Genomic DNA, 26531 nt, shown 5'->3' on the forward strand with positions numbered 1-26531 from the left:
GGGTGCTGATGGGCCGTCTTTTCTCATGTGGAGCAGTTGGGGGATTCGAACCACATGCCTTGGGTTGGCAGAGCAGCTTCCAACCACGAGGCCAGCAGCACTCTCTAGGACACACAGACGGGGCTGTGGGTGCACCACATGGCCCACTGTGACAGGAAGTGTGGCTGTGGCTGTAGGTGAGGAGCGTGGGGAGAGGGTGGCCCCTCTTCTGTGGATCGTGGGGAGAGGGTGGCCCGCCGTAACAGGAGGTGTGGAGCGTGGGGAGAGGGTGGCCCCCCGTAACGGGAGGTGTGGCTGTAGTAGCAGCCCCCCTGCTGCAGAGCGTGGGGAGAGGTGCAGCCCGCGGGTTAGTCATCGCGCTCGGAGCTCGGCTCACCCACTGCTGACCCAGCTGTGTTCAGAATACACACTGACTCATCGCTGACTCATTGCAGCTCTGAGAACGGCTTTTGGGGCTTTTACACCTCCTTCAGCTCAGACCTTTTAGGGAAAGGCATTTTTGGGGATGGAATTTGCCCTCCGTGTCTCGTGCAAGCCTGCGCCAGGTCCCTGGAGGCCCCAGGGTTCAAGTTGAGAGTCTGGGCTTGGACGTGTAGACAGTTTGTCATCCCGCAGACTGCTGGTCTCCCCTCCCCCTCCGTGTGGGCAGCTCCATCAGTGTGAATGTTACTGTGGGGCATTCCTGCTCATACCCACCCCGTCAGAGGACACTCCGGTGGTGGAGACTGGAGGGAGTTGTGCTGCTACAAAGGTCGTGCCTGCAGTGATTTGAATGCAGTGTGGAGCTCTCGTGGCTTAGAGGCAGGAAGCTGCACTGCAGTTCCGAAGGCACAGGGTTCAAGGCCAGCTGCTCCGAGGGAGAAGAATAGACATCTGTCTCCTGTGTGATTAACTACCTCTGAAAACCTGCCGGAGGGTCAGCTATGGGTCAGTTCCAACTCAACGGTACCTAACAACAGCCACCACTATGGGAGAAAGACGGACAGTCTCCTGTCCTGCAAGATCCTGTCTGTGTCTGAAAATCATTGGACAGTCAGCTGTCAGTTGGGAAGCAAACCATCAGGCCTTTTGGGTTTGGCTGTACCGTGTTAACACCTGTAAACCACATTAACAGTTGGCTTATGGGCTGGGCTGTCCGCAGGTTCCTCTTTGGGGACTTGTCCGTGTGACAGTCTGAGGAGTGAATCTGCTGGAGTGGGTCAGTTAGACAAATGGGATCTAGGACTCAGGGTCTGTCTGTTTCTGAAATTGCTGCTCCTGTTGGATTGTAATTATCATATTTCACTGTCAACTTCAAGTGCAACCTGAAGTTTGATAGGCAGGTTGTTAGGCGCCATCAGCCAGTTATGACTAAACAAACCCAGTCAGAAACCAACCTACCCATCCTGTCCTGCGTCACCTGTGATCTCTGTCCTGCTCAGGCCCATTGTTGGGCCCTGGGTCAAGCTGGCTTGACGAGGGTCTTCCTCTCACTGACTCTGCCTTTCCCAGCCCAAGGAGAGGCACCTCCCAAGAACATAGGCAAAGTGAGACGAAGCTTCAGCATGGTGACTTCAAAGGAGCACTGCCTTCAAGACAGCTGTTGTCTCTGATGGCAGACAGCCCACGGGATAGTCAGTTCTCCAGCACCACAGTTCACGGGCGTGGATGATTCTGTGGTTCTCTGTGTTCTTTGTCCACTTACCATCCCACAGTCACCGTACATGCCCTCCCTGCAGGTGGCGCCTGTTAGCCCTGGGGCCAGCCTGTTGTGCCCGTTAGCCCTGGGGCCAGCCTGTTGTGCCCGTTAGCCCTGGGGTCAGCCTGTTGTGCCCGTTAGCCCTGGGGTCAGCCTGTCCACCCCAGGCCCTCACCTTGCCTCAGCTTCCATTCATATTGGACTTGCCTTGGCAAGGGTTTCTTACGAAGGCGTGGGGCCACATGTGGCCCTTGGTGTCTGGCCTTGCCACGTACTCTGGAGGTGTTAGCAGTGCGCCCCTTTTTACGCTGAGTTGTTAACACACAGGGGCCGTCCATGCTGTGTGTCTGCACTCGGCTCTTGTGGACAGTAGGGGGTCCCTGGCTTGGGGCTCTTAGGAGGAAAGCTGTGCGCGTCCACGCATGGACAGTTTTTCCTCGTGTCTCTTGGGTAAATAACTTGCCGACTTCCTGGCAATGTGTATTTACTGTGGTGGTAACCGACCATGCTCTGTACTGTCTTAGTGACTGTCGGGCCCTGTGCGTCTGCCTCAGTGGCTGTCTCGCTGTGCACTGCAGCCTTCAGCAGCAGCCTGTGAGGTTCCCACAGTGCTCCGTCCTGGTCAGTACTTGCTGCTGGCAGCCTGGATGCTAGCCATGCTCGTAGCTTCTGTGACTGTGGTGTGCTGGCGAGTCGGAACTGACTCACAGCTGCCCCTCCAGGGAGTTTTCAGATGCATTTAACCACTGGGGTGAGATTGCCCATTTTTCTCCAACAGAGCAGCTAGTGGATCCAGCCCTGTGCTTCTGGGTTGACAGTGCAATTCCTCACCACTAGAGAGGTACAGAGTTCTAGTGACTGGTCTCGTGGTGGTGTGGTTATGTGTTGTCATGTCAGCTACAGCTCATAGCCACCCTATGCACAGTAGCTCTGACCCTGCTCTGTCCTGACCCAATCTCACTGTCTCTGACAAATCCACCCTCATTGCCCCAGGTACTGTGTCAGTGCATCTCTCATCTGGGGTCTTCCTCTCCTGCACCATGCCTCGATCCTTGCAAGCCTATCTTTCTCCAAAGACTGGTCCTTTCTGACTAAATTCCCAAAGTATGTGAGATAGAGCCTCAAAATCCTTGCCTCCTAGAAACAGCTTGGTTTCACCCTCTCCAGGGCAGATCTGTTAGTTCCCTTGGCAGTCTGTGGTATTTCAGCACCAAACTCAGAGGTATCAGTTCTTCCTGTCATCCTTGGTTATTGTTCAGTTCTCTGATAATTACTTGTATAGCAAGTAATTGTGAAGACCATGACCTGGATCAGGTGCACCTTGGTCTCTAGACTGACATCCTTGCTCTTGAGCACTCTGGCACTGTCTCTGACAGCAGATTTTCCTAATGCAATTCATCTTTTGATTTCCTAATTCCAAGAGTGCCAAGAGTGTTGATTGTGGAGCCGATCAAGCTGAAATTCTCCATCAGTCATGATGCTGCCAATTGGTCTCATGGTGATTTCCCAAAAGACTGATGATGTGCATCTTTTTGTCAGCAAATTTGGAAACTAGGCACATTTCTAATTTTGCTAGCAAATGTTTATTCAGAAAGGAATTCCTGTTGAGGAATCACTTATCATTGTCTACTCTGTGCCCATGGAAATGTTCAGTGCTCGGTTTTAGGGTAAAAGAGATTATGAAAACTTTAAAAAAAAAACCAAAAAACGTACCAACACCTTTTGAGCACCCATGCTGTTTCCCATACTGACCACATGACCACAAGGTCAGTGGTTCCTGTGGGCAGCGTGGTTCTAAGGATGGACAGCCTTGGAAACTCCAGGGGCCAGTTCTGGTCCACCCTGCGGGCCGATTATAAATCACAGTTGACCCACTGGCCCATGTTCGGCATGAGCCATTAACAGGTCATAGAAAAGCCGCAGCAGGTGGAAGAGAGTTACCTCCCGCAAAGAGCCTCAGGGCTGAGCTCGGAGCTCTGGGCGGTCAGGCAGCAGAGTGGACCGCAGGCCTGACGGACAGTCGGCGTCAGCAAGGCCAGGCAACATGTTACTGGCAGAGGTGACAACGTTAGAGACACAGGGTCAGACGGATGTGGCCGGCAGTTAATTTAGGGGTTTGAGGACAGGGCTAGAATTTAGTGTCTTCCTCTGGTTTCTGTCTGGTGGCCTGGGGTTCAGGGGAGGCCTGTGCTTAGGAGGCCGAGTGCTGCATAAGCCTCTGTAATCTTGTCAAGGGGTGGGATGGAGAAGAGGTGGAGGGAGGGGGATCGGAGGTGGATGCGGGCAGAAGAGAGAAGGGAGTGGAGGCTCAGAGGGGCTGAGGTGGGTGGAGGTCGGGCCGTTGATGTGGCAGAAAGACAGACAGGCTCCCGGCTCCAGATGTCCTCAGGCTGGAGAATGGGAAGCTCCTTGTCTTCGTGAACAGGGGGCCTAGGCTGCCGACAGCAGGGCAGGGCGGCAGGCCGCCTCGGGTTGCACTTGACTTAACTGGGATCTGAAGGTAGCAGGGTTTTTACCAATTGAAGGTTTGAGACAACCCGGCGTTGAATAGGAGGTCCCTTGCTGTTTTCCCAGCGTGCGTGCGTGCGTGCGTGCGTGCGTGTGTGTGTGTGTGAGACAGACAGACAGACATATTTTGGTCATTATATGCAGCTGTACGTCGCTGAACCTTCTGAGACTGCCATATAATACTGTCATATTCTTGGATCCTTGGCCCTGGAAAACCAAAACCTTGCTCTCCTAGTTTCCCAGGATATAAATTGTTGAGGGATGATACCGCCCATCTTTCTCCCTAGTACAGCTGATGGATTTGAACTGCTGACCTTTTGGTTAGCAACCTGCAAAGAGTTCTTATTACGCCACCATCAGGCCATGAACAGGAAAAGACAGTAAAACCCAAATGGCACAAATGGCCATCAGATGACACAGATGAGGGAACCCATCAGCATATACCCAAAACAAGAGTGGTGGACCCCAAGGTGGTGGGTCCATTATACATGACCCAGGACAGGCCTGGCAGCCCGAGGCCGGTCCCTCGGGGTTCATCACTGTCACAGGACTGCAGGAGCGGAGAGGACAGTGACTGGACCAGACATGCCAGCAGGCTAAGAGAGGTTACAGCTTGGATTCTCGAGTTTAGTCACCTGGTTGTGAGGAGTAGTTGTATGTGTCGTGATTTCTTGACCAGGGGCCCGCAGGACAACACCAGGAGCTCAACCTTGAGTAAAGCAGATGACACGTCTTGTGGGCTGTTGTAGGTCAATCTCCAGTCAAGTCCCCTAGTCCTGTGAGCGAACACCCTTGGTCTGCTCTCAGTTGTGTTGCTCCTCAGGGCACTTTGCCATGGGCTTTGCCGAGAGCAGCCTCGGCTGGTCTGAAGGTCAGTAAGCACCACAGCAGTCATATAAGCAAGTGACATCTGAACTTAAGACTCAAAACCGTCAGAACCCCACAATGGACCACCACCGCCTTCCACACACCTCACGTGCTAGAATTTAAGCTCTAGTGCGGGCCACACTCAGGAGCTTCTCTGGGCATTTTGCTGATTGCACTTTTGGAGAAGTGTTGGGTGAGGAGGCCGGGGAAGAGGGACTCAGTGCTTCTAGTAAAGTGTTAATGCCTTGTTGCTGGGTTGTGACATTGCACCCAGTGGTGGCCTCCGTCTTAACTGGAGGTGTATGGGACACAGCCAGGTGACCAGCTCCTCGCCCACTCGGTCCTCTGTTCTGACGGGCAGCCCAGGCTGTGACGGCATTTGCACACGGGGTCCCATTTGGGAGAGTTGGAGAGCAGCATAACAGCTCCGGCTGCTGGGTCCCCCCAGAGAGGAGGAAGCCCGAATCCTAGCCAGGGCGTTTTCAGGTGTGTATGTTACACAAATACACTGGTGTCTGGATTCTGGGAAGAAAATCCCCTCAAATTCCAGACTTGAAGCCAATGCTGGTCATGGAGTCAGGATAACCAGAGTTCTCTCACCTCCAGTTGGGTGTGTCTAGGTTTTCCTGCTGAGCTTCGGGGTTGAGCATTGTGTGTGTGCGCCACCCCCGCGTCGGTCTGTCCCTCCAGATAGGCTGACCTTGTCCCGGCTCTCTCCTGCAGAACCCCGCCATCGCTGACATCTACACGGAGCACGCCCATCAGGTGGTGGTGGCCAAGTATGCGCCCAGCGGATTCTACGTCGCCTCTGGAGGTACCGAGCGCGAGGGCATGGCTGCCCGGGGCGGGCAGGGTACCAGCGTGGAGGGTGCGGGCCGGAGGAGGGAGCTGACGGGCCGGGAGCCACTGTCCCTTAGCTGCAGTCGGGGCCGCGGGCTGGGGAAGGTGGAAGGCACCGGAAAGCCCCGCTCCAGCAGCAGCGTGGGCGCCCTGGGTTAGTGTGCCGGCGCTGCCGCTGCAGTCAGCAGAAACGCTCCTGTTCTGCTGAGCTGTCCAGAGGCCAGTGTGGGCGGCCCTGCGGGTCACAGGAGACCCCTGGGGGCACAGTGGTTAAAGCATTTACCCAGAACCAAAATGTCAGCAGATGGAACCCACCAGGCAGGTCTGCCTCTGTGAAGGTGTTCTGTCTGTACACCCTGTGGGGCTCTTGGACTCTGGGAATCTTTCCTGTTCAGTGGCAGCGGGTGGGGGGTGTTTCAGGACTCAGTGAGCCCGCGATGGATCGTGTACCTGTGTGAACCTTCACTTTGTCCCACGTCAGCTTTTATCACGCTCCTCTCCCGGGACCAGGTCATTTTATGGAATAGAGCTCTGCTCTCCCCGCCAGGCTTTCTGTACGGCCGTGGGGGTGAGGCTGGAGGACCTGCTTGTTTGCGGGCTGCCCAGTCACTGGCCTCCCACGCCTCTGGAGCAGATAGTGTGTGACCTTCTACAGACGAGAAACACACGGAGTTAGTGGTGTTCCCTGCATGCCTCATCCACTCACCTATCCATCGACCCACTCCTGCACCCATCCTTCCACTCATTCATCCTTCCTTCTACATATCCACAGGCCCATCCACTCACCTATCCACCCGTCCACCCACTCAGTATCCCCTCCACCCCCACCTATCCATCCACCCCACTCACCAGTCCACCTACCCATCCCCCACCCGTCTGTCCACCACCATCCATCCGTCTACCCTGTTCATCCACCCGCCCCACTCACCAGTGTGTCTACCCACCCACCCACCTGTCCTTCCATGACTGGGCTGCCTTGCTGTGCCCAGGCTGTCTCATGCCAGCGAATGAGATTACATGACTTCTGGCATCTAGGGGAAGCAGCAGACAGTAGGGGCAGAGGTGGGAAGGGTGTGTGTCTGTGTCTGTCTGTTTGTTTAGATCCACCTCTCACCAGGGGCAGGGCCTAAGTGAAGTAGGGCACCCTCCTGGGCTCTCTGTAAACCCGTCTGCAGCTGCTGGCTGGGGAGGCCCCAGGACACTGTGCGTGTGCGGTACCTTGAGCTACTCCTTAGCGTCTAGACAACACTGGGGAAGGTCAAGCTGTCAGACTGAGCGCGGTGTAGGCACACCAGGGGTTTTGTGTTTAGCCCTACACCAGCAGGCTGTCATCACAGCCCCAAAGATTTTCAGCCCTGTGGTTTTTCCTGGTTTTGCTCAGCTGGCCAGTAACATGCCTGTTTAGTTAATGCCATAGGCAAGATTTGGCCCAAGTGTCTTTTCAGACTGACCCACAGCTGGTGCTCTGAGAAATGTCTGCTTTGGAGAAGGATGTTGTTGGTGAGGGCCTCCTCCCCTGTGTGGTCTGGCACTCCAGCCCTGAGCCTCCCCCATGTGGGGCAGCACCCCGGCCCGGAGCCTCCCCCGTGTGGGGCAGCACCCCGGCCCTGAGCCTCCCCCGTGTGGGGCAGCACCCCGGCCCGGAGCCTCCCCCGTGTGGGGCAGCACCCTGGCCCGGAGCCTCCCCCGTGGCCCGGAGCCTCCGCCTCATCAGCTGCTAAATAACCAGGCCTGTATCCAGCCTGGCCTCTCCCAGCTCCCCAGGGGGACTGTCATCAAGGCAGAAATCGATGGCCTTGAGATGCTAATGTGGATCAATGGAAGCTGTCTCAGACTGCTGCAAAGACAGGCCACGTACAGAAATGACCTTTGTGACGTGCCCCTTCTAGAGTGCCCTGACTTGGGATAGGGGCAAACCGAGGGCTCTCTGCTGGCCCCTGTGACCAGCAAGACATTGGCCACATTTAATATTCTAGAACATCGTTGTTTTTGTAGAGGCATTGATTCTTCCTGGCTCCTTGGAGCCTCTGCTGCAGAGAGGAGGGCCCCAGGCTAAAAATAGCGTGATGGGCAATGCAGCGGGAAGGGGGGTGGTGCCTGCCTGTGAGTCACCTGGGACCTGTATGCCCAGCAGGGGTAGGGAGGGCCCAGGGATCAGGTCCTGCTGTGAGGGTGCGTGACTCCTTGTGGCCAATTCCACTGACCTTGGCCAAGTGTGTGTGAGTGTGAATACAAGTATGCATGCAATGGGGGGGAGGGGAGAGAGTGAATGTGTGTTTGTGAGTGTGAAATTTTGAGAGTGTGGACTTGTGTTTTGTTTGAGTGCAGAGGAGTGTGTATATATCGAGTGCTATAAGACAGTGTAAATGTGTGAGAGAAGACATGTTTGTAGAGCTGTGTGTGAGAGGATGAGTGTCACAGTGTGAACATGTCTGAATGCTCCTGAGAGCCTGCAGGAAAGGCTGTGTAATTGTGCACATTAGAGGGTGGGTATGTGCAGTGTGTATGTGAGGGTAGGAGTGCGTGACAGGGTGTGGAGAGGGCCATCATGCTTGGGGAGGTTGAGGAACAGCGAAGGAGAGGAAGACCCTCAACCAGGGTGGATTGACATAGCAGTGGGCTCAGGTATGTCACAGATTGTGAGGATGGTGCAGGATAGAACGGGGTTCAGATCTGTTCCTGGGGTCACTATGAGTCATACTCAGTAGCACCTAACAACAATGTGTGTGCATGCGTGGGCACATACCAGGTAATAATATCAGGGTATGTATGTCCCAGGGAGGATCTGTGTAATTATATGAGTGCGGAAGGTGTGTCTGAATGTTGAGGAGGTGGATCTAAAGAGGATAAAAGGAGCCACAGGGCTGGGAACGTCTGTCTGAAAGGGCCAGAGGGAGTAAGATAGCACAGCCCCTCATGGCCGCAGAAAGCAGAGCCTGTAGCCCAGCCCCCCGGTGCCTGTACAGCCCCACCAGCAGCAAGAGGTTCGTATAATCATTGCTGACTCATTGCTGACTCAGTAATGGGACCAACAATGGGGTTTATTGGGGAGCTGAGTGGGGCAGGCAAAGAATATCTCACAATACAATTCCAGGCATTAGCCCAACAGTTGCCAGGCACAATTCCTCAGTAAATCAAGACTCTGGATTCAGTTCAGCAGTGAAATCCAAATCATCCAGCAAGGTTTGCCTCAGAGCAGCTATAAATCAGCTTCCCCTTCAAACATCCGGTAAAAACAGCCAAACCTTTAACTGTGGCCAGCACAAATGCAAGACGCCTCAGGTCACACCTTGCCACTGTTTGTCCACAGCAGTGCCACAGTCCCTCTCCAGTAAAAACAGCCAAACCTTTAACTGTGGCCAGCACAAATGCAAGACGCCTCAGGTCACACCTTGCCACTGTTTGTCCACAGCAATGCCACAGTCCCTCTACCACCAGGGTCTCTCTCTTACAAGGGTCTCCACCACAAGCCTTCCTCGCCTCAAGTCTTACTACCCAGTGTGGGAAGCACTTTCTCTTACCTAGTCCCACAGCTATTGATTTGCAAGACCATGTGCCTACAGTTAAGGTAGTTGGAGACCAGATGGGGCTAACTATAATGGCTAAAAAAAGCCAGCTTCGGTGGGACTAACTATAACGGCTAAAAAAAGCCAGCTTTTAGTATAACACCATAGGGTGTGTGAGTTGGAAGGTGTGTGTGATAGTATGAATATGACGGTATGGGGGGGGACGAGGCCTGGCAGAGGGTCTGTAATGATACGAACGTGGCAGAATGTGGAGGGTGCGTGGTGTGATAGGATGGGGTCTGTGAGAGGGCTACAATGACATGCACGTGGAGGAATGTGAGAGGGTGCATGGCCAGTGTGACGGTACAGGGCCTGTGAGTCTGTATAGGAACGTGGAAGAGTGTGTGAGGGTGTGTGGTGACTATAATAGTACAGGGTCCTGTGAGAGGGTGCGTAATGATACGAACGTGGAAGAGTGTGAGGTGTGTGGTGAGTGTGATAGTCTGGGGTCCTGTGAGAGGGTGTGTAATGAGAAGGATGTAGTGTGAGGGTGTGTGGTGAGTGTGATAGACAGGGGCCTGTGAGAGAGTGTGTGAGAGTGTGGTGAGTGTGATAGTCCAGGGACCTGTGAGAGGGTGTGTAATGATAAGAATGTAGTGTCAGGGTACCTGGTGAGCGTGGTAGTACAGGGGCCTGGAGGGGCTCCCCTTCCCGGTGCTGATGCATGGCCCGGCCCCGTGTGTCCACAGACGTGTCTGGGAAGCTGAGAATCTGGGACACCACACAGAAGGAGCACCTTCTGAAGTATGAGTACCAGCCTTTCGCTGGGAAGATCAAGGACATCGCGTGGACCGAGGACAGCAAGAGGATCGCCGTGGTCGGGGAGGGCCGGGAGAAGTGAGTGCTGGCCCACCCCTGCCGTGGCCTGAGTGTGCTCTCCTCTCAGGCCCCCCCGGGAACAGTGCCCTCTGTGCTCCCTTGCTCATCAGCCCCTGGGGTGCCCATGGGTAGGAGGTGGACTTGCTCCCCGTATCCCCATGCTGAGAAGCTCTGAGCACGGCATGTGGGCTGTGTCAGTGTGTTGGGCCGTGGGTGAGCGCTGACCACACTGGCTGGCTGTCCACGTCACGTGTCCCGCTCTGAGCACTGTGGAAGTGTGATTCGCTGGCCCCTGGCATGTCCAGCCAGCCCCCTCCTTGTGTGTCCTCAGGGCATGCTGCATGGCAGAATTGGGCCCCGACAGGACCCCATAAGTGCATTGTCTCAGGACCCGGATGCGGACCAGGGCTGCCCCACCTATACCCGCGCCCCCAGCCACCTTGCACCCTGGCTCCCTCGATTCACTGTCTCCTCTGACCCTTCTCACTGCTTAAAGGTTTGGTGCCGTCTTCCTGTGGGACAGTGGCTCTTCCGTGGGTGAGATCACAGGACACAACAAAGTCATCAACAGCGTGGACATCAAACAGACCAGGCCATACCGACTGGCCACAGGCAGCGACGATAACTGTGCTGCCTTCTTCGAGGGGCCACCATTCAAGTTCAAGTTTACCATTGGGGTAAGTCGGCTACTCACTTAGGTTGGCTTTGGTCTCATCAACAAAGGCGAAGCGTCTAGGCCGGCACCCCGAGATGCCAAGGTGTGGAGACTGGCTTGCTGGGCAGTGCAGCGGGAGCACACCAGCCCCTGGGCACCTGATCCCATGACTCTGGCTCGTGGGGACGGTCACTTATCATGGCGGGAGTCCTGGCAGGAAGGACAGTTGGGATAATTGCCTTGTTTTGGGGGCTGAGCTGTGGTGCGTCTGTGGTTCATCTAGACTGCCCAGGTCTAGAGGTCACGTGTGAGAGGAGCCTGAGGTCCAGGTGCTTCAGTCAGCCAGCTCTTGGCTTGTGCTAACGTCAGACCTAGCCCAGTGGAACTCCCGAAGAGAAAATGGGATTCCTGGGACATCCTGGTGTATCTCGCAGGGATACACCCTGAATACCTGGATACCTCCCTTCAGAGGGAGATGCAGGCAGGTAGAGCTGGCCTGCAGAGGACGGGCATAGGCTCTGGGGATTTTGACGAGTTGACCACGGTTTGAGGTCAGTGCTCGCTGGGGGCGGTGGTGGGTCCTGTGCAACAGACAGGAGGTGTGCTGAGTCAGAGACCGGCATCTGCTGGGCAGGGAGAGGAAGAAGGCTGGTAAGAGGCTTATTTCTGCAGAAGCTGGCCTCCCTCATGTCTGCACACCCTGGTTCCCTTCTGTGTGGGGGATCCCTCTACCTGCCGTGGGAGGGGTATGTCCAGGCCCTCTGAGCCCTCTCATTGCTGTCCTCCCAAGTGCGTGGTCCGGGCCTTCTAGAACATCCCTTTTCTCGTCAGCGCCATCCTGATGGGGTTCTGGTCAAAGCCCTGGCCTGAGGGGTTTGCTGTTTGGGCTCCTTTCAGGCACGTAGACACAGGTTCTGTGTGACAGGTGCTCTGGCCAGGCCCCGATCCCAGGCCTTGTGGCCCCAGGGGCAAAGCTGTGGCAGGTCCAGCCAGGGACTCTGCCTCTCTGTGCCCACTGTCAAGTGCTCCATTGCTCAGGTTAGAAGTTGGTGGTTTGAATCTACCAGATGTCTCCTAGGGGGAAGGCCTGCTGTTCTGCTTCCATAAAGATGGGGTGGGGGGTGTCCACTTGGTCATGCAACCACTCTGATAGAGCAGACACTTGCCATCCGCAGTGCATTGCCCTAACCCAGTGGCTCCGCTCAGGCCAATCCACTGGTCTCGGTAGGAGACAAGACAATGGGCAGTCTTCTCTCGAGGTTACGTCCTCGGAAACCCAAAGATGTTTGCCGTGAGTCGGAACCGCTTCGCCAGCAGCGGGTCTGAGTTCTGGGTCTCCGACAGAGGAGGCCTGCCCCATGGGTGCCTCAGCTCTCATTGTGTGGCACCATCCACAGGTCAGGGCTGCCTGTGCCTTCCCAGGTACAGCTCCCAGCACCTTCCTTCTGGCCACGTGTCAGGCCTGGTGATGTGGCTGGGACAGGGCAGCCCAGAACACTCTTCTCCTGCGGTCCCTGGGGGCGGTGTGCCCAGCTCGGGTAGCAGCCCTCAGATCGTTTTACTTTGTGAACAGCCCAGGTCTATGGGGTTGGCTCTTCAGAGCTCCTTGTGGGTGTGGGGGAGGCCAGGCTCCTGTTCCCTGTGAGATCCAGGTGGAATGGTGCTTCTCCTCCACTCTTCATGCCAGTTCCGTGCCCACTGCAGCCAGCTGACCTGCAGCTGGGGAAACAGACAAACCCTACCCCCCAACATGTCACACAAGAACGCACCCCATTCCCCCCACACCATACCCATCACATAGACACATACACAAACCCCACACAACACACACGCCTGCCCCGCACATCACATACACCTGTACTCACCCCACCCTGCACCGTACACATCACAGACACACACCCCCTCTTCCGTATCACACCGTATACACATCACACAGACACACCAACCCCCACACATCACACACACCTGCCCTGCACATCACATAAACCTATACATACCCCCACCCTGCACCGTACACATCACAGACACACAGCCCTCCCCATCACACACAGACACTCCTCCCTGCACGTCACACACACCTGCCCTGCACATCACATACACCTGTACACACCCCACCCCTACACTGTACACATCACAGACACACACCCCCTCCTCCGTATCACACCGTATACACATCGCACACAGACACTCCTCCCTGCACGTCACATACACCTGTACACACTCCTCTCCCTACACCGTACACATCACAGACATACACCCCTCCCCATATGACACCATATACACACATCACACAGACACACCCACACCCACACCCACACATCAGATACCTGCCCTGCACATCACATACACCTGTACACATCACAGACGCACACCCCTCCCTCGTATCACACCATCTACACACCCCACACATCGCAGACTCTTCTCCCCTGCACGTCACACACACCTTACACACTCCTCTCCCTACACCGCACATCAGACACACATACACACCCCACCCCAAATCACGCACACTTCTTCCTTACACATCATACGCATCACACATGCACACTCCTCACACACCACGTATACACATACACACTTAACCCACGTCACACACCATATACACCCATATGTACCCTCCCCCTACACATCTTTCACACACATCACACAGACACACTCTTGTACACATCACATACATTGTATGTACCCCTCCCTCCACACTGAACACATTATCACAGATACACACCCTTCTTCCGTCACACACGCACTCCTCCCCTGCACGTCACACATACATCCCACCCTCATGCATTTGCATACCCTTCTGGACAACACACACCCACACACACACCTCTCCTGTACTCGTCACACATACCCCCCCATCACGCATGTACACACCCTGTTCTCACAGACGTCGGAGACTCGCCCTCTCTTACACGTGACATACACTTCTTCATAAACCCCTCCCCACACCCCCTTCCCCAACACCATACACTTCACATGTATACACACTCCTCCCTCACGTGCATACACACACACACACCCCTCCTCTCCCACATCCTCACCTCACACATACACACACCACGCCCACACACTCCTGCCCCAGGTCCGAGGTCTGGTGAAGCTCCAGGCGGAGAGGCAGGGTTTCTGCTTTCCATCTCGGCTTCCTGGAGAGAAGGGGAGAGCGAGCTGAGAGGACACAGCAGCAGGGTAGTGTTTCAGCCTCGTGAGTGTCCGCGTCGGACTGCGCTCCAGGGAGTTTCGGGGCTGGTTTCTCAGAGGTGGGTCACCAGGCCTTTCTTCAAGGATTGTCCCTGGACTCGCACCTCCACCCTTGTCTCCTCACTCAAGGCCTCCTGAGCCAGGGTGCTGGCCACCCAGACGGCTGCCCCGTCCACATTGGTGTCGGCTGTGGGGGTGACAGCTCCTGGTTGCTCTGGTGTGCGGAGCTGTGTGTAGTCTTACACATCACAGCTGCCGCGGGACGTGGGCTTTCCCACGTCTGCACCGAGCACTCCGCTGCTGTTATTATTAGAAGTGTCGCCTTCCTACGGCTTCAGCTCTCAGCGCTCTGTTTTCCATTTCCGTCCTTACTCTAAGTCCCCGTCTGCCAGTGTTTCCTGGTGCCTGCTCTCTGCCGGGCTGGGCAGGCACACCGTGACCTCTTGTCCTTGTCACCCACTTCCTCCTTGTCTTCCACCCCATCCTCCCATCCTTGGTCCTGATGACCCGGCACCTTGAGGACGTGCACTTGGGGGGGGGGGGCTGAGCAGCTAATGGTCCCTCCTGGTCAGAGCGAGCTGAGTGACCTGGCCAAGGCCACAGAGGCTGAACAGGCGCTCCCAGCCGGCCCCTCCAATCCTGTATGACAGTGTGTCACTTCCCTGGGGAGGATGGAGGCTGAACAGATCTGTCAGAGGAGGGTCCTCGCTGCTTCCTACCAAGTAGGAGTGGGAGGAGGAACCGTGCCCCCCACATATCCCAGGGAAGGTGGGGCTACAGGGCAGGCAGGACGTGGGGCTTGGAGCTGAAGGAAGAAGCCATATCTCAGTTCCCTGGAGGCTGGCTCTGGGGGCACCTCAGGTTCAGGGACACAGCTCACCTCACAAGCTGCCCCTCGGACACCTGGTGTGTCAGCAGAACGGTGCCCCAAGGGGCTCTCAATGGCGGTGTTCCCCTGGAGAGCAGGAGGACTTTGTTCCGAGGTGTCTCGGGTCGAAACCATCAGCTCCGATGCTGACCACTTAACCGTCAGCATCTCCCAGGGAGTCCTTGGTGGCCGAGGCAGTGGACACAGATGGTTTAGTGTGGCAGTCTGTCAGTACTCTGCTGGGGCACCTGAGGCCCCTGGGGGTGGGGTTCCTCCCAGAGGGGCCCCTGAGTGGTCCACTTCACAGTTCTCTGGTTCCACTCACAGGACCTTCAGAGTGGTCAAGGTGTCAGGTGGCCTTGGTGGTGGGGACAGGGTCCTGGAGGCTAATGGGAGAGCTGACAGTGTCTCTGTAGTGCAGGACGGGCAGGAGCAGTGAGGACCCAGCAGGACGGTACAGCTGCGCCGGTGAGGCCAGCACTGGCCTCGTGGAGCCTGCGGGCCTCTGAGCTCTGCGCCCACCCCTTCGTCCCCACCCCGCCTCCCTGCAGGGCTATTTTTAGTCCTCTGTCTTTGGTGAATGGACTATCCAGCGTTGCCTCCCTTCAGGTGACTATTTTGGGAATAGACGTTCATCTTTGCTCATCTCTGCTCTCAGCTGACAGAGGTGACCCGAGTGGAGGGGCCGTCCAGGGCGATGTTCTGGAGCCAGATGCTGGGGTGTAGGCAGCTTCTCCCAGGCCTGTGGGGGTTGTTTTAAGGTGCTGGAGAAGGGGCAGAGGCAGACAGGGCCCCACTAACCAAGTGTCCTATGGTGCGGAGATGGCAGCCAGACAGCCAGCGAGCAAACGCTCAGTTAACAGCAGACCCTGCTCTGTGCTGTGACGGGCCTGCGGCTTGGACAGGTCGGGCAGCAGGCACGTCCTCACGGGAACTCCGGCTACCGTGGGCTCATGGATCGCTGCACACTAGGGTCACTGTCATGGGGCAAGACTGTAAGCCGAGTGTGGAGCAGAGACACCAGGAGACCAGGGGAAAGGAGCCTGTTGGAATTGAACGGTCGCCTTAATTATCATTTCTGTTATTGTTAGGTATTGTCAAATTGGAACTGGGCCGTAGTTGTAGGGGGTTTTCAGAGGCCGTAAATTGTACAGGAGGAGATGGCCTTTCCTTTCATGGAGCAGCTGGTGGATCTGAACCGCACACCTTTGGATTGGAAGTGCAGCTCCTTAACCACTGAGGCACCAGAGCACCTCACCTTAATTACAGCGTTCTGGAGACACCCTGCCTCCTCCCCTAAACTGGACCTCCTCTAAACACAGGGCTGGCTGCACGTGTGCCTGGCTGATCTCTAGCACCCCAGTTCTCAGTGGCATGCACATGTCAGAGGAACCTGAGGGCTGTGGGGCGTAGTCTAGGTCTTGGGAGAGGGGTCAGGATGGCACGGGACCACCGGACTAGGACAGGAGACTGATTGAGTGGCTGTGGGTAAAATGACAGGTTGCTGTGTAAACCCAGGGCTGCTCCCTCTGAAAGTGTGGGGTTCTGTAGGGACAGTGACTGGGCCCTTGGTGTGCAGCCACCCCTGAGCCAAGGATGCGGTTCCTTGTGAGGACGCCCCAGGCCCGCCCAGCTCGCTGCCCGGCCCTGCCCAGCGCATCTGGTCTCTGTCCGCCTGAGAGCCCTAGAGAAACAGGAGCCCTAGTCTCAGAGCTGGCGTAGCTCGAGTTACAGCCCCCTGGGCCGCCTTTCCAAGGAGACACAGGCCTGGAGGCCCTCCAAGGCCCTCAGGTGGGACCCAGGAGACGTTGGAGGCTGTGGTGGTGGGTGGGCCATGGGAGAGACCAGGGTGAGAGCATGCTGGGAGTCCATGCGGCCCAGATCCAGAAGCAGGCCCGAGAGCATCAGACATTGGCCCTCAGGCGTCTCTGTCCTCCACGGGAGCATGAAGTGCTGCACAGCGGGACTCCAAAGAGCGCCGTGGGCACTGCGCACAGGAGGCCGCCCCCATCACTCCTGATGGCTTCCGTGTGACCCCAGTGTCTGCTCCCTACAGAAGAGACCCCCAGCTCTGTACACAGGGACACCACGTGGAAAAGGTGGTCCCAGAACTAGCGTCCCGGTGAGGACCAGCAGTGACCTCCACGCCTGTGTTTCCACTGGTCCCAGGTGGGGGCTGGTGCCCTCGAGCTGTTGAGTCATGATGGCCACCAGGGAGGCCATTAACCACACGGTCCACTTCCTCCTCTTCCTCGCACTCCTTCCTCTGCTATGGCCACTGAATAGAGACCAACTGTGGCCCAGGGAAAGCCGCTCACAAGCTTTTCACATACAAGGCACTCTGTGTAGAGAGTCAGGACACACCAGCAGCAGCAGCATCCACGGCCTCGTCAGCTCCCGAGGCCGCGGAGCCAGCGTGCTGGTCGGTCAGTGGAGTGGGCTGACCGCACCCCTGCTTCTGCAGCAGGCGGCTGTCAGCGTGGTCTGACCACCCTGGGTCTGTGAGCAACCCGGGACAGCCCCCTGGGGGACCCGCCACACGGAGGCGGTGAGGCTCCTGCCTTGCTTGTGGTCCAGGGACGTGGTCTGAAGCCAGCCGTTGGATGTGATGAGAGGGCAGCCTGACTCGGCCTTGGTTACAAGGGCCTGACCAAGGGCCTGAGCTGGATGTCCCCTCCAGGGTGGGATGAGAGCTCCTTTGTCCCAATGTGTCCTGGGATCTGGTGCCATGGCGGTCTCCCCGAGGAGCCTGGGCATCGCTTCTGCCTCCCAGGCCTGGCAGCTGCTGCTTCTGTGGTCAGGTGCTCTTGTCAGCTCTGGACTCCTGGGGACCCGTGTATGACAGATGGGAACCCTGCCCGGTCCTGCGCCTCGCTCGCCGTCGGCTGTGTGTAAGCCCGTTCTAGTCACTCTGCCAGTCCCCCAGGAAACGTCGTCTCTCTCTCTGATCTCTGCTTGTTCCACCATGACACACATGCAGAGCACTTTGCTTCTCAGGCTCCCCCAGCCGCACTTCTCCGGAGACAGCTGTTTGTCCTGCCTAGTCCGTGGGCTGTGCGGATTCTTTCCCTGTAGGCTGGACGTAGCCGGCAGATGTGTTGCACGTGGCGTTCAGCCCTCACTCACACCTAGCAGGCAGCTTGGGGTAGGCGGGATGCAGAGTCCTCTGGTTTTTCCTGGAGGTTTTCACACCCAGAGACTTGTCCTGACACTTGGGGAAAGTCCCTGCCGGTGACGCCGCCTGCTGCTGTGGGGGTAGGTGGGAGGGAAGCCCTTGTGTTTGGGATTTTCTTCAGCTTGCGCTCTGACACACACAACCCCCCGAATGATGTCCTCCGTGTGATGCAAGCCCTTCCTCCTGAGGCAGGTCCTGGCACTGGCACGTGCACGCGCGCGCACACACACACACACACATCCCAACCCAGCTGACTCGGGTCCTGTGTTCTCCATGTGATGAAAGCGCGCGCACACACACACACACCCCCCCCAACCCAGCTGACTCGGGCCCTGTGTCCTCCGTGTGATACAGACCCTTCCTCCTGAGGCAGGTCGTGAGCCTGACTCTTTAAAGCTGGTGGCTCACAGCAAACACCCACCATCGGTCACTGCCATGAGGGGCCCTGGTGACTCATGCAGGGGGCCTCGTGCTGCAGGCCCTCCACCTCTACCTGAGGGGGTCTCGCAGCTCAGTTGTGTGAGGTGAGGCTTGGCTGCAGTGTGGCCTTGTCAGGAGGCCTCACACACCCATGGAGCAGCCAGCTTCTTCGAAAGCTGCCATGGGTGCGTCTTGTTTCCCGAGCTCAGACATTGTCCTCTGGACTGAACAGAGTCTGTAAAGCCCCTGAGCTTTGAAGTGGACCTTCCGTGGCAGAGTACGTCCCTGTACCTCGTGTCTGGGCTGTGTGTGCTGTCCACGTCGCTAACTGTCCCGTTCCCCACAGGACCACAGCCGTTTCGTGAACTGTGTGAGGTTCTCTCCCGACGGGAACAGGTTTGCCACGGCCAGCGCTGATGGCCAGGTGAGGTGGCCTCTCATCAGGGAGGATGGGGGGGTCAGTTCCAGGACACTCGGGGCTTAAACCATCTCCCCTCCTGCCAGGCCAGTCGCGGGAGGCAGGGGAAGGGATCGAGCGTGTCCTCCAAGCTGAGTGGCTACAGTCTGCTCCTGTTAAACAGAGCTCCCGACTGGGGGCCCTTGTTGGAGCTTGTTTTTGTAAGAACCCCGACTTCCCTTGGAGACACGGTAGTCAGGAAAGAGGTGACGTCCTGCCGAGTTCTGTGGGTGTCCACACACGTCCGCACACAGCTGACCTACCTACTCTCATTTCCTGAAAGATCTACATCTACGACGGGAAGACGGGAGAGAAGGTGTGCGCGCTGGGCGAGGGCAAGGCTCACGATGGCGGCATCTACGCTGTGAGTGTGACTCTGTGCTGGGGTTTCGGGGTGGCTGGGGGTGGGGAAGGGGTGCTGGGCTGTGAGGCTATGCAGTGCTATGCTGGGGTTTTGGGGTGCTGGGCTGTGAGGCTGCACAGAGCTGGGGTTTCTGGGTGGACAGAGGTGCTGAGTTACGAGGCTGTGCAGCCCTAGGCTGGGGTTTTGGGTCCTGGGGCTGGGGACAGGGGTGCTGGGTTGTGAGGCTGTGCAGCTCTGGGCTGGGGTTTCGGGGTGCTGGGAGTGGAGACAGGGATACAGAGCTGCGAAGCTGCTTAGAGGAGGGCAGTGCCCTGGGGAGAAGCCAGTGACCTGGATGTGTCCCCTGCTTCTCTGGCTTCCACCTTGGGAGCTGCTTCCTGGGGTCCACTGAGTCCCCTGACCGGAGCCACCCCGTTTATCCCACCAGATTAGCTGGAGTCCAGACAGCACCCAGTTGCTCTCTGCCTCTGGAGACAAGACGTCCAAAATTTGGGACGTCAACGTGAACTCAGTGGTCAGCACGTTCCCCATGGGCTCCAACGTCCTGGACCAGCAGCTCGGCTGCTTATGGCAGAAGGACCACCTGCTTAGCATCTCGCTCTCGGGCTACATCAACTACCTGGACAAGAACAACCCCAGCAAACCCCTGCGGGTCATCAAGGTGAGGACCGGCACAGGCCAGGCAGCTTGGGGCCCCCCAGGGACAGGGTGTGGGGAGACCTGCAGAGCTGCCCTCACCCCAGGCTGGGCGATGCCTCAGAAGACTCTTCTCTGGTTGTGCTGTGTTCGGCAGACGGAAGGGCAGGCCGGAGGCCGAGGCCTTGAGCTGCTCAGGGCGGTCTGGGCACCAGAGGGGCAGTGGCCACCAACCTCCTTGCAGAGCTCATAGGAGCTCCGACCCTGTAGCTGGGGAGGCGGGTCAGGCAGCATCTTTCACAGAGAGTCCTGTGCTGGAAGAGGGGGTCCCGGCCCAGGGGTTGGGACCCTGATGGAGGGGGCTGTCTTGAACTACTTCCATCTCCATCCTTAGGGAGCTTGCATGCTCTTGGGGGTCTGCCTCGTGTGCAGGCCGTGGGCCAGGGCTCTGCCCTCTGCTGGGCACTGAAGCGCCACTCCAGTGGTAGCAGCCTCTCTCAGACTCTTCTCTTTGGGAAGCTGGAGGGTGGACAGTGTTGGAGCCCGAGGTCCTCTGGCCCCCCCGGCTCCTCTGACCTCGGTGGGCATCTCTCCTGTGTCTGAGTCAGTTCCACCGCTCGCTCACGCCTGCTCAGCTTTCTAACAGCCAGGCCTTTGTCAGGCCGCTCCAGGGACAGACCCAGCCCCTCCCTCCCTGTAGTCATCTGTGGGTAGATTTGAACCCCTCACCTTTGTGTTAGGGCTGCTTCCTGGATCCCACACAGACCAGTTCCAGCTCCCAGAGCCTCTGTACATGTCAGGGCAGAACTGTGCTGCTTAGGGTCTCAGTGGCAGGATTGGGCACTCAGTTTGAGCCTTTCCTCTGTGGTATTTCTGGGTGGACCTGAACCCCTAATGTCTTGGTTAGCAGCCCCTCTTGGGGTCCTTAAGCACTGCATTCACACTGGCCTGTAACTGGCACTGGGCAGCAGGCTCACGTGCACTTCACGACTCTGCGGGGTCTGCTACTCTTACCGTCCACAGCCTCAGGAGACCTTGCTCACCGTCAGTGGGAGGGCCCGCTGTCCAGCATTCCCTGCTGCTTACCCCCTTCAGGACCGGCCGGGTGACCTCAGGCCCCCCACGCACATGCTGCCTCTCCACCTCCCATCCCCAGACACTGACGCTTCCTGGGGCTGCCTTGATTGACACAGAAGGGCGGCCTGGGAGACTGGAGACTGGAGCTCTGTTCTCCCGGGGCGGAGCTCAGAGTTGAGCGTCTGCGGGGCTGAGGGGAGCCCTCCTCGCACAGTGGTTCAGGGGCCCCGGCTGCCGATCAGGTCGGCGCTCTGCGTCTGTGATGACCACAGCCTGGAAGCCCTGTGGGACGTTTCTGCTCTGCCCTGTGGGACACTTCTCCCCTGCCCTGTGGGACACTTCTCCCCTGCCCTGTGGGACACGCCTCCCCTGCCCTGTGGGACACGTCTCCCCTGCCCTGTGGGACACGTCTCCGCTGCCCTGTGGGACACGTCTCCGCTGCCCTGTGGGACACTTCTCCGCTGCCCTGTGGGACACGTCTCCCGTGTCCTGTGGGACACTTTTCCCCTGCCCTGTGGAGTTGCTGTGAGTCTGAATCGACTCAGTGGCAGTGGGTTTGGGTTTGGTTAGCCAGGCTGAAGCCTGCGGAGGGCAGGTCCTTCCTGGTCTCCCCAGCTTCTGGTGGCCCTGTGGGTCCCGGGCTCCTCGTGCTGCATATCTGTCTGTCTTCTCGTGGCCTTCTCTGAGTCTGACTGGGGTCTCTGGAGAGGACAGTCGTTGGATGTAGGGTCACCCCTGTAATTGCAGTGACCTCACATGAGATCCTTCTAACACCTCTGCACAGGCTTTTCTCCAGCTGTGCCACATTCACAGGCTCGGGCTTGGACACAGACAGGCCTTTTTGGGTTACGGTTCACCCTTGTACTAGGCCCTGCATCTGGTGTAGTGAGGTTACTCAGGGTGACCCTGGATGGAGAGGAGGGGCTGGCATCATTTAGCCTATGAAGCTGCCAGTACAGGGATTGAATCTACAGATGGGGTGCTTGAAGGGATGAGGGGGGACCAGGAGGTCCCTTCTCAGCAGGCTCTCCCGATGAATGGACGTTTGAGACATTACGACAGCTGCTTCTGGCCCGGGGAGCAGGTACCCAGGCCCTGCCGGTGAGAGACCTCGGGACACTGGCCTGTGGGCGCTGGTCTCGGGAAGCAGGGATTTCAAACCCTCGTGGGGGGGCCCAGAAACCTGGACACTAGAGTCACCCAGAGCTCACGTCACATGCTGGCTGGCGCCTGGCCACTTTCTTTGCCAGCGGTAGTTGGTAGAGAGCAGTGGCTCCGACACATGGCGTGTCCTGGACTCACTCACCCCATCTGTCTCCTCCAGGGTCACAGCAAGTCGATCCAGTGTCTTACGGTGCACAGGAACGGCGGCAAGTCTTACATCTACTCTGGGAGCCACGACGGGCACATCAATATCCTCTGACTCAGAGCTGGCCTCAGGCCACTGGCAAGGGAGGTGACAGCTTCCTGTGCCTCCGTGCCAACGGGGAGACGAGCCAGGTGGCACCAGCCACAGCTTCAAGGCCCACGGGCCCATTCCCTGCTCTGTCCCCTGAGGTCTGCTGAGGTCGGGGCTCAGTCAGGGATCACTGCAGCTGAGGTCACCAGGGACTGTCTGACCTTTGGAGGGTCGTCAGCTTCTGTGACCTTGAGCTGCTACCCCCTCTCTCCCTGTGAGCTGCACAGGGCTGGGCTTGTCCAGATCCGTGTCTTGACGTTACACTTAGTCCCAGAACTCAGAAGCAGGTCTGGTCTGTTGTTGTTGTTGTTAGGTGCTTTTGCGTCAGTTGTGACTCTCACTGGAACAACTCGAGGGAGCCCCGGCTGGTCCTGAGCCTCACGGTCCCTGACGTGCTCCAGCTGCTGGGCAGCCATCGAGGGTCGGCCTCTCCTCTGCTGACCCTCCTCTTTCCAGAATGTGCTTTTCTGAGGAATGACTCCTGACCAAAAGTGTGTGAAACCAGATTTCACCACCCGTGCCTCTCAGGAGCATTCCAGCTGCACTTTTTTCAAGACAGACTTTGTAGTTTTGACAGTTTGTGGGATTTCAGTGCTTTTCACCACAGTTAACACCACAGCTCCAAGGCATCGATTCTTCCCTTACCCGCTGTCCAGCTGTCTCTCTGTCTGTCTCTCCTTATCTGTCTATCTCTCTGCCTCTCTGTCTCTCCTTGTCTGTCTATGTCTCTCCCCCTCTCTCTGTCTCTCTTTGTGTCTGTCTCTCTCTCTCACTGTCTCTCTGTCTGTCTCTCCTTATCTGTCTATCTCTCTGCCTCTCTGTCTCTCCTTGTCTGTCTATGTCTCTCCCCCTCTCTCTGTCTCTCTTTGTGTCTGTCTCTCTCTCTCACTGTCTCTCTGTCTGTCTCTGTCTCTTTGTCTCTCTGTTTCTATCTCTCTGACACACAGACATAGAGGCCATTGGAAATGCCAGAACAGAAGGATAATGGTGCATTCATTCTGAAAGGTTGTGGAAACCTTCCACTGGAGTCTCCTGTTTAAAAATAGCTAATCAAGGCTCTGAGAGTTTGGATACTTCCTGAACTGTGCACAGCCAGTAGGCAGCAGAGCTGGGCAGGAGCTGAGGCTCCAGTTTCTGGGCACACACTTCGTGGCCCCCAGGGTGTTCCCTGGAGGTGTCGGGGTGACTTGTCAGACCCTTGCCTGTCTGCCACACATTGTCCCTGAAGATTAGAATCTCCTTGTGGCCTGGCACAGATGACGCCGTCTCCCAGGGCCAGCACCCACACTGGCCAGCCGTCTGCAGGGTGCACACACACACTCCAGGACCCCATTGTCATCGAGGGCGGCTTCCGGTCCTGGGTGCCCCCCTGGAATCCACTGTCCGGGACCCTGAGCACTTGCTGGTTTATGCAGACTTGTTCACGTGGGCCCGGAGCGTCCCAGCAGCCCTCGGGTAGAACGGACGAGTCCCTCGTGGCGTTTCCGTGCCACTTCAAATAGAGGTGTGGGCATCTCTTGCCCCGGGCCCTCTTTACAGTGAGGCTCTGAGTTGTTGGTGAGACTCCTGGAGCGTCTGGACTCGGACCACTGAGTGTCCCCTGAAGTGTGGCCTAGCCTGGCTGTCGCTGGTGGCATCAGGGAGCTGAGAGCTGAGCGTTGGGGCGCAGGCTACTTGCCGCTGTTCATGGGATGAGAACAGGAGTGCTGCAGGGTTGAAGGGGTGTCTCGGTCACAGACTCCCAGGGTCAGTACCACCCCGTATCGCCTGCTTCAGCGGCTGCGACTTAGAGCGGGGTTGTCTTGTGGGTGTACAGTGTGTGGACTGGCCCTTCGGCCCGCTGTCCTGTCTTGAGTGTGCTGGTCTTCCCGCTGCCCGGGGCGTGGCCTAGCAGAGAGCCAGCGGGCCCCAATCCCAGAGGTCAGGTTTTCCTTAGCCCCCACCCCACATTACTGGGACTCAGAGACCGGAGAGAACGACTCCTTCGCTGGGAAAGGCCACACGAACCAAGTGTCCAGGATGACCGTGGACGAGGCCGGCCAGCTCGTCAGCTGCAGCATGGACGACACAGTGCGGTACACCAGCCTCACGCTGCGGGACTACAGGTGAGCGCGGACTGGGTGGCCGTAGTCACTGCGCTTGGTCACAGCGTCTGCAGCTGCTGTGGACTCGGCAGCAAAGGCTGGTGACAGCGGTGCAGGGAAAGCGAAGCCCGAGCCCAGGCTGAGGGCTCAGTACCAGGCATGCGCGAGGCTGGCAGCCCCAGAGCCCATGCAGAGCCTGGGCTCTGCAGTCCTTTCAGCTACGGAAGTAAACTGGGAAAAACCAAGCCCACAGCCATCGAGTATCCGGCTCCTAGTAAACGTGTAAGGCAGATCAGAACTGCCCACAGGGTGTCCATGGCTGGAAATCTCTCCCAGAAGGCCTGGGGGTTTTAAACGCTGATCTTCCTATTAGTAGAGCACTTAATTACTGCACCCCAACCATGCCGTTGAGGCTGACTTCTGTGACCTTGACGGACAGAGTAAAGCTGCCCCATAGACCGCCTTATGTGCCATCGAGTCGGAACCAACCCAGCTGACCATCCAGCGGGTTTTCAGAGGTGGTAAATCACACGGGAGGAGATTACCCGTCCTTCTCAAATAGAGCTGTGGGATTCAAACCACATGCCTTTGAGATACAGGGCAGCTTCTTAGCACGAGGCCACCAGAACTGTCATGGGGGAGACTGTTTCATCTTTGTTCTGCGGAGCTGTTAGTGGATTCGAACCACCTGCCGTGTAGCCTGTAGGGAGCTGCTTAGCACAGGGCCACCAGAGCTCCCTCACAGGATTCCTAAGGCTGTTGTCTGGATCGGGGTGGACGGCCTCATCCGTGTCCTGCAGAGCAGCTGGTGGATTCAAGCTGCCAACCTCTCGGTTAGCTGCGAGTGTTCACAATGACACCATAGCTCCAGCTACGAAAATGGCCCACCACTGCGGAGCTGGTTCTGACGCCTACCAACCTTCTGTCAGGTTTCTGAGACCATAAATCCTCACGGCAAAGGACTTCCCACTGTCCTCCCGCAGGCTGGTGGTTTTGAACTGCTGGCCTTTTGATTGGCAGTAGAGCACTTGAGCCACGTCTCAGTGCGGTTTTCTTCACTAGGACAGTAGCTGTTCACAGATGACCTGAAGGTTCCAGAAGGGAGGAGAGGAAATGTTCCCGTTCCAGAAGGGTGGGTGTCGCAGCTGCACCCTCGCACCACTTGGCTGCCCTGCCCTTACCCCCAGCTGCGGGAGGCTGGACTCTTCCTAGGGACACCCTCAGAGCTGCTGGACGCTGCCTGCTCAGGCCTGTGTGTGCTGGGGGCCAAGGGCGAGGGTGCCGCCTGGCCCTCAGGCTCCTGATTCCACCTCGGCGTCTGCGCCACTGTCACGGGGTGTGGAGAACCTGCCCAGCACCCCGCTGTCTGGGTCCTGTTCTTTCTGCTGCTCCATGGTCAGCCGAGGACCGACTTGAGCCTGTGTGCACTCCACTGCTGTGCAGATGTCCCCTTACTGCCAGATAATGTCGGCGGCCCCTACGCACCACCCCACTGGCTGCACGTGCAACTTTTCAACCATTGAGAGGGCTCTGAGCTTTCTTAAAAAAATGTGTTAAAATAAGGCCAAATAAGAACCATCTACACCTGCCCTGATTGACCTCGTTCGAGCTAGTTCCCGCCTGTAACCCAGGAACTGCCTGTGCCCGCATGTGCCTGGGGAGCCCAGCCTCGAGATGCCTATACAGCGAAACCACATCCTGTCCCTGAGGGAAGGAGGCCTGGTCAGTGGGGGACACCCTACGTTTGGCCCCGTTGCAGCCACACCTTGGGGAGAGGGGAGCGAGCATATCCCAGGCCAGACCTTCTCAGTGAAACAGATCCCACAGTCATGAGTCCTGCCTGTGTTTCGATCCCTGGAG

General features: G+C 57.4%; 1 protein-coding gene across 2 annotated transcripts in view; it reads left to right on the plus strand.

Moving 5' to 3' along the window:
* LOC102872200 (WD repeat-containing protein 1-like) overlaps nucleotides 1-26531 on the plus strand; it is a 46603-nt gene that overhangs the window by 13496 nt on the left and 6576 nt on the right. Inside the window, exons 3-10 of one of the 2 annotated variants that reach the window (XM_006893573.1) lie at nucleotides 5777-5867; nucleotides 10149-10296; nucleotides 10775-10955; nucleotides 18941-19018; nucleotides 19335-19415; nucleotides 19843-20076; nucleotides 22453-22540; nucleotides 24536-24692. In XM_006893573.1, the coding sequence (XP_006893635.1) occupies nucleotides 5777-5867; nucleotides 10149-10296; nucleotides 10775-10955; nucleotides 18941-19018; nucleotides 19335-19415; nucleotides 19843-20076; nucleotides 22453-22540; nucleotides 24536-24692 (1058 nt within the window). The remainder of the gene's footprint in view (nucleotides 1-5776; nucleotides 5868-10148; nucleotides 10297-10774; nucleotides 10956-18940; nucleotides 19019-19334; nucleotides 19416-19842; nucleotides 20077-22452; nucleotides 22541-24535; nucleotides 24693-26531) is intronic. The other variant, XM_006893574.1, reaches the window with a different exon arrangement.

Source organism: Elephantulus edwardii, unplaced genomic scaffold, assembly GCF_000299155.1.
Source record: "Elephantulus edwardii isolate Elephantulus edwardi_28Jun2011 unplaced genomic scaffold, EleEdw1.0 scaffold00129, whole genome shotgun sequence".
NCBI classification, from domain to species: Eukaryota; Metazoa; Chordata; class Mammalia; order Macroscelidea; family Macroscelididae; genus Elephantulus; species Elephantulus edwardii.